This window comes from Cinclus cinclus, chromosome 2 (genome assembly GCF_963662255.1).
Source record: "Cinclus cinclus chromosome 2, bCinCin1.1, whole genome shotgun sequence".
Lineage (NCBI taxonomy): Eukaryota > Metazoa > Chordata > Aves > Passeriformes > Cinclidae > Cinclus > Cinclus cinclus.
In genome coordinates, this window is record NC_085047.1 from 69104648 (window position 1) to 69112636 (window position 7989).

At 45.4% G+C, this 7989-nt stretch overlaps 1 protein-coding gene across 1 annotated transcript; it reads right to left on the bottom strand.

Annotated features, from left to right (window-relative positions):
* Positions 1-6039: 6039 nt before the first annotated feature.
* Positions 6040-7303, bottom strand: KCTD12 (potassium channel tetramerization domain containing 12). The gene has a single exon (XM_062514796.1). It carries the CDS (start codon positions 7301-7303, stop codon positions 6305-6307), a length of 999 nt encoding a protein of 332 aa, XP_062370780.1. The 3' UTR covers positions 6040-6304.
* Positions 7304-7989: the final 686 nt, after the last annotated feature.

Here is a 7989-nt window from a genome sequence, read left to right on the forward strand (position 1 = left end):
AAGACTATAAATTTGGGGGGAAAGTGCATCATAATAGGTCATTCTTGGTACAGTCTCTGCCCTTTTAAAGGGAAAAACTTTTAACTTTGGGCTTCTAATAATCACAGGCTTTGCTGTAACATGAGGACAGAGATTGTCACTGAGCTATTTGGAAAACATGAGTCAAAACCAAACTCCATCCAAACCTATGGAAGTCTACATAGTTGTGAATATATGCTTTTCTAAAGGACCACTTATTAAGGGTGGGTATGATCTTAAAGTTCAGCCAAGACCAGAAAAACAGGCAAAATTGGGATGACAACATTGTAAGTTATTTCAGTTATCTCTGGAACAAAAGAGATAGGTTCTCATCACACATAGCACTGTATTCCCTCCTCAAGAATGTGGGAGAGGACTGGAAGACTTTTCCTTTATTTTATTTATTTATTTTTTATTTTAGTAACAGCCTGCTCCTTAATAAATTAATTAAGGCTCTATTCTTACCTCAAAACTACAAATTAAAAAAAAAATCACACAGCTGTTATCAATGGACCTGGTTTTGACATCACAGTCTAAATATTCTGATCTCAACTTCTTTGGCTGAACTACAATGAATCTACACTTACTTAAATTCTAGGTTGAGAAAATTGTCAAGTTGCAAAAGGCAACAGAGGCTACATGGAGCTAAGCATTCTAATCCTAGTGATTCCATGATTCTATGATTCCTATATGCTCCTATGTGAGCTTGCCTACCTTTTGCATTATGTTGATAAAAAAGGATGACAAAATATTAGCTCAAAACAAGGTGTAACACTAACATTGTCACTTCCCAGCTGCTAAACACTGAGCTTTTTTTGAAGGAGAAAAACAAAATAATTTCTTTCATCCAGATTATACTAAATAAAACCTAGAACAAGCAAATGTTTCAAGGACTTTAGCTTTCCAGAGCAGGTTGGGTTTGCAAGATGGGTGTAATGTGTAAGTGTATTACTTGGATTATACAGAAAAAATATCTTTGATTTCTTATGACACCAAGATTTTTTCCCGAAATGCTTGAAGCTGCTCCCACTTTGTGCACGACTATTTCCTAGCCTTTATTTTCTCACAAGGAAACAGACCTGCTTCAAATCTCTGACTCACAGTTGCCAACAACTTTGACAGAAGAATCAAATGCTCCATAGTGTGTGCTAAAAAACTTTTAGAGAAGAAACGTGTAACAGAGTTTAATTTTATTCCAGTCTGAGCACAGTGGAAAGTAGAATGGGGAAGAAATGTGGTAATTTGACCAGCTATGGTTTTGACTATCACAGCAGTTGTGCTGCATATTTCCAACAGACTATTTGCAATGGTGGTATTACTACCTCAACAGTCATACATATGAGTTTTGTTCAGCAGCAGGGGAAAAACACATGCAGTTCATTTTAATGAAAAATATAATTAGCATTCAGTTTCATAAAACTAAGTACTTTCTAAATAAATTACACATTAGCTCTAATATATCATTGAAAACGATACTGAAGATTTCCTACAATAAAAAAAAAAAAAACAAAACACAACCCGGCCCTGAGACAAATCAAGTCTTCAGAAAATATTGTCCTGCACACTTTGATTCACCCTTGGAAATGCTGCAGAAATTAATTGCTTGTAAGTATTTTTAAAACATTCTAGCATACCCATTAGTTTGACTGACTGGCCAGAGCTGCAAAAGTAAGAGTGATCGCCTGCCTTCTCACTCTCTAGGTATTTAGTACACTCAGACTATGTAGACAGTGCCATGTATAAATCACAGTATTCTGTTAGCCTTGTTTCCTGCTGAAATAAGGCTCACAGCACTCGCATTGTCTATTTGGGTGGACGTCTGTCCCACTTAACTTCTGAGCTGACGGGTAATTTAAACACAATCAAAAGAACTGGAAAACCTCACAGCTGTTACGTTTTTACAAATTCTATGAATACTGATGGCTGGGTGAAGGAAAGGAAGAAGAAAATACATAGTTCACAGAGGGACAAAGCCAAAATTCAACCATAGCCTTCAGCCCAGCAGAAAGTGGTTCTGTCGAGGAATGTGCCTCCTTTTTCAACTAGAAATTGAATAAAATTAGCAGGGATAAACAGAATGGATAGCAAAAAGAAAATGAGACCTAAGCCTTCAGAAACACAGACTCAAAGTTTTGTTGCTCATAGAATGACCTCCTTTCTTATATCATTGCATGATAACAAAGCATTCAAATACTATCAAGTCATCAAACAGCTCAATAGACTTCCTTCAGCTGGTTCCTTTGTAGTATAACCATGATACCCAAGGAAGAACTATTAAATGTACAGGCACTTCACACATGGATTATACTAACAAGCCACTACTAATTTTGCTATGAAGCTGACCACAGGTTTAGAAGAGTTTGCTAGATATCACAGGGTAGCTAATAACGATTTCTTGATGCAATTCTCTCAGATCATGTATTACCTCAGGTATTAATGTTTCTTTCATTAAATGGGCACTCTATCCCATATTATTATTCTCTGACTTCATAAAAAAAAAATCAACATTTGACTTCAACAATTACTCAAACTGTACAACCATTGTTTCTTCCTGAGGACTGACTGACCAATACTACAAAAATTCTCTAGCATGCTCAAGAGAAAATTATGCAGTCTGAGTATTATACATTTCTGTTTATCTTGCCACAGGTGTTACTAGAGGTCTCTTTATATATAATTTTCTTTGTGTTTCTGCTTTACACATTAGTTTGGAGTCTGCTAAAGCTACAAATACGATAAAGTGGAGAGCAAAGCTAACAACATCTGCACAGAGAATTAAAAGGACAGCATAAACCACACAACTGAGTTAATATTTAAAGAACAAAAATTTAATTTGGTATGCAACATTTTTCCTAGGAGAATCTTTATTTTCAATGCTATACATGTGAAAATAAGAATGAATAAGTGGCTCATTATCTACATGTATAAAAATATAAACATCCTATCAAAACATACGCAAAATCACCCTTCATGATATGCATCACTGAAAAGACCTATGCCTTAATTTCTAATTAAAAGAAAGACTGCCCTTGTGAGTGTTTTAACAGCAATTGTAAATGCCACTGCATTCATCCGTAAGTACATGAACTGTGAACAGCAACAGCAACAAAATGTATACAGGACTCCAGTATTGTGCCTTTATAGTTTTATATGTTTTCATGTCAACAAATCAGCAGAGTCATTGTGTTCATCCATTCTTTGAGCTCTCAGTAGAATAGACCAGCAAAACTCATTGACTTTGCCCTGAGCCTTTTAAAAAGTTTACTGCCATTACTAAGTAGTGGCTCAGAAAAATATCATCTTCTGTGGCAAAGCATCAAATGACTATTATATTTACAGCACCATCATTTTAAGCCTGCTGACGATACTGATAATGAGTTGTCAGTAAATTAAAGGCCCATTTCTTAACACTAATAATACTTGAAAGTCTTTAGCACAAAGACTAAAAAAAAAATCCTGTTTATATTACATCAATTTTTACATAATAAATGAGAGTTACTGGATCATCTGCCAGGGGAGGGTTAGGCAACCATTAATCAAAAGACAGGCAATCTTTTTTTAGAGATGCATTCAGCCACCTGGAAGATTCACATTCAAGCAAATATGTCATCAATTTCAGTTCTACAAGCTGATGATACTCATATGCAGTTTTTCCATAGAAACAGGTATAAGAAACCAGTAAAACATTACCAAGTTATGTACATAACATAATGTGAAAATGCTCAGCTAGATACATTACGAAATCCTGTAGCACTAAAATGATTAAAAAACTAAATGATTCGTGTAAAATGTTTATATACTGTATATATATGTACACTAAATCACAAGGTCAATTTAAAACTGCCCCTATTCATAGCTCCTGTGATGGATTTAGTAAGCTACCAAATCCTTAAAAAAAAAAAAAGCTATCTAGAGTAAATTTGAACACTTTACTGAAAACTGATTTTATACAAAATCTTAAAAAACATACTTCAGAGTTACTTAACAGAAACTAGAAAAAGACGGTCGTTACTCTTGAGAAGGGCACTGTAAAGACCTGTGTATCTGTGATCAGTGTCTTTTCACCTGTGGTAAAAATTAAGCACAAAGAAGTCATTCTCAGAGTAAGGCATAGGACAAACAGACTTCATTCCATCCTCAAGTGTATTGGCCTCTCCCTGTATCTTATTGCTCATCTAATTTAGCAGGTTTACACTTCTATCCTTTTAAAAACACTCTATAACACACCTATCTACAAATGGACAGTATCCAGTGCTTTCATATATATGCACATTTTCAATTTAACCACGTTGATAAACAATCTTGCTAATATTAAAAAAAAGAAGCCATGATGATGCAAATTATTTTCAGTTTTATGTAGTTGTGCATGCACTTAAGGAAAGACCAAGTGAAGAGACTGAGCACTGAAACTTGATAGAAATGTAGCTAGAGCAGTTTCCAAAGGAAGTAGGTTTTTTTTTTTAAAAAAAAAACCCTACTGTGAAATTCTTTGGTTAGAATACAAGTGTTAGCAGTATTTCTAAATTTTGAGTTAGAAACTAGAACTAGAATTATTGTTCAAGAATTTTAAAAACATAATTTCAAGCCTTTAATATGTATTGTTAAATTCTTCAACACTTCAGATATATTTAGGATATTTTTCTGTGATGGTCTGAACAGGCTATACACATTCTTAAATCCAGTTTAGGTTTTTAAAGGGAAGTGCTTTTATACTCCAGACTTCGAGAATTTAAAAGAGCTGCTCAATCTCCCCTCCTGTAAAACCTGCGGCTCAGATCATCTGTTCCAAAGTAGACTCTGACTGCCTCCTCTGGAAAAGACTGTTATTTGGCAGTAACAAAACACAGCTCAGAAGAGGTAATTTCCCCTGAAGAAAATTGGCATCATTCTTGATTTTCTAAGGATGGGGCTCAATCTTTTCTAAGAAACACTAAGTTCGTCTAGGAAGAGGTACACAATTAGCAGTGTCAGTGCCCAGATAATACTGCCATGAAAACTAAGGAAATGGTTCTTTATAAAGTGATTTCTGTAATTTTGGCTTCAGAGTTTTACAGCACTAACATGACAAAAAGTAACAAGGGTGCTTTTGATTACATCTATAGTGTACATCTGCACTAATTCAATGTACATGATTTCAGCTTCCCAGGACTCAGGCCCTACCTCTACTCAGGCAAGCCTGGCTTCAGCTCACTCCCATCGTTTGGAGGGTGTTTAAGGAAATGTGCATTGAGACTTCTGTCCATATTATAGACAGTAACTTCAAGATAATTATAAGGACTTCAGACCACCCATGGAAGTTACAATTCACAAGCACTTTAATTTTTCAAAGTGTCGTTTTACCTCTCAAGGGAATAAACACATGTCTCTGAGGACACTTCATAGTTCAAATGGTTGGTTATCCAGCAAATCTGTCCTTTCACATCAGCCTTACATGCTCGCTGTGCAGGCCCTGGTCCAGTTTAACAGCTCGGAGAGAGGAGTTCAGACACAAGGGGAGCAAAAAGGGGAGATGGAAGCAACCAGTTGCAAAGGGCCACATGCATGCCTCCTGCAAAATTACTCATCTCAATAGATAAAGTATGAGCCAGTGCAAACCCCTCGCAGTCAGGCTTCCCTTCTATGTGACAGTCCTTCACAGACTGGCATCACTTTGATAGGTGGGGGAGGGAGGAGTTAAAAATGGACCATTTGGGGTCTGCCCACCAAGGCAATCTCCCTCTAAGGGTGTTTGGATAGGTAAAGACAGCCATTTGTCATGCCATCTTCAACAGAAGTTGCTTAAAGCAACCGTAAAGTTTCTCAGCCTCTAACTGCATGATTTTTAAAATGCCCCACCCTGCAGAGCTATACCTCAACTCTGTGCGGGGAAAGGGACAAAGACTGGGCGCACATGCATGCTCTTGTGGGACCGGCATTTGTCTACTCCCAATATCTCTCTCCTTCCTTGCTACCAACACAGCTACTGGGAGATGTAGGAGGGAGGGTGAAGGTGGGAGCCAGGCTATGGTGGCTGATCAGGGACGTGGTGGCCAAGAAGGGACTCGACAGCCGAGGTACAACACAGTGACCTCCTGTCCCCGGGGCCGTCAGGAGGTGCTGCAAGAGGGGTGGGGGCTGCGCCGGGGCTGACCCGCCTTGTGCGTGGAGGCAGACACCGGGATGAGAAAAGCACAGGGAGACACAGCCCCGCTTCACATCCTCCTTCCTTCGGGATGCGACGGGACTGTAGGTGCGAGGGTGTGCAGAGCCCGCTGTCTTGTCCCCACGCCGCCGGCTGGCCGGATGCTCAGTCCCGGCAGAAAACATATTCGGTGTAGCTGGTCCAGATCTTGTCATCGGCAGGACCGCCCTGCTCGGGGGCGAAGGCGCAGGTGCCGGTGGAGGAGCAGGCGGCCATGCGGAAGCCGGCCTCGGAGAGTCGGTCGAAGGCTTGCTCGAGGAAGTTGAACTTGAGGTAGTAGCGGGCAGTGTAGCGCTCGGGAGGGCGGTCTGGGTCGCGGCTCTCGTTCAGGGTCTCCCCGAAGACCTCTTTGGCCAGGGCCGTCTTGCCGCAGACGGTGATGCGGGCCACCCGTCGGAATTTGGCGTCAGCCTGCGCCTCCCGCCCGATGGTGTAGGAGCCCCGGTAGCCGATGGTGATGTAGCCCGAGCGCCGCCCGCCCGCCCCGTCCAGCGACTGCGAGGGCGTGAGCAGCGGCCCGCCCGAGGGGCTGCGGCTGGCGGTGGGCGACGGGGCGGATGCCACGGCCCCGCCGCCTCCTTCCAGCGGCTCGGCCTCCAGGTAGCCGAGGAGCGGCGGCGGCGGCTCCTCGGCGCAGATGGAGCCGTCGCGGTGCAGGACGGCGGGGCGGGCGGCGGCCGCCCGAGTCTGCGCCAGGCGCCGCGCCAGGTCGGGGAGCTGGAAGTACTCGGCCTCCCGCTGGAGGCGGCTGCGCTCGGGGAAGTGCTCGGGCAGCACCAGCTGCAGGTCCCGCAAGTAGTCCAGGATGTAGCGGAACAGGAAGCCGTCGCGGTCGAGGAAGAAGCGGCCCTTGCTGTCCCGGGGCAGTTCGCTGGGCTGCTGCTGCGAGAACATGCGCCAGAGCAGCGAGTCGCGCACCGAGACCACGGTGCAGCGCCGCGTCACGTACACCTGCCCGCCCACGTTCAGCTCCACGATCTCCGGGAAGGAGGACCAGCCGCCCGTCGCCGCTGCGGCCGCCCCGCTGCCCGGCGCCCCGCTCCCCGCCGCGGGCGACACGCCGCCCCCGTTGGGCAGCCCGCGGGCGCTATCCGCCAGGGCCATACCGGAGCGAGCCCGCCGGACCCCACGCCCTTCCTCCTCCTCTTCCTCCGGCCGCCTGGGCTACGGCGGGGCCGCCGCCCTCGGGGGAGCGCGCAGCCCTCCGCTGCTGCCCGCCGGAGCCTCCCGCCCCGTCTGGTACCGGAGCCGCGCTGCCGCTGCGCTCCCCGAGGCCGCTCCGCTGCCGGACGAGCTCCTCTGCCGCGCTGCGATCAGAGAGCCCCAGCGCCGGCGGCACGGCCGTGTTTATGTAGCGCGGCCGCACCTCGCGGGAGGCGTGGGAGGCTGGCGGGAGGCAGAGCCGAGCGCACGGGGAGGAGAAGGGGACGGCCCTGCACTGACGCAGGGTCCCCTGTCGTCGTCCGTCCCCCGTTCCCCCCGCTCTCCCCCGGCCCTCCTTCCCGGTCGCGGTGGGGACCCTCTCTCCGCCCGCCGTGCTCCCGTCGCCGTGGGCGAGCACCGCGGTGCGCGTCCGGCGGGGATAAAACCTTGTGGATCCGCCTCCTCCAGCCCCCCCGAGAGAGGCTTCGGCTCCGGCTCGTTCCTCGGCTTCTCCAAGTCGTCTCGTTTTCCGCAGGCGAGGAGAGCCCTCTCTTTGCCCCGAGGTGCTGGAGCAGGCAAGCGGCGGGACGCTGCTGCTCTGCCGAAGGCGCTGTGCTGTGCCCCTGCTAAGTTTCGTAAGGCTTGTC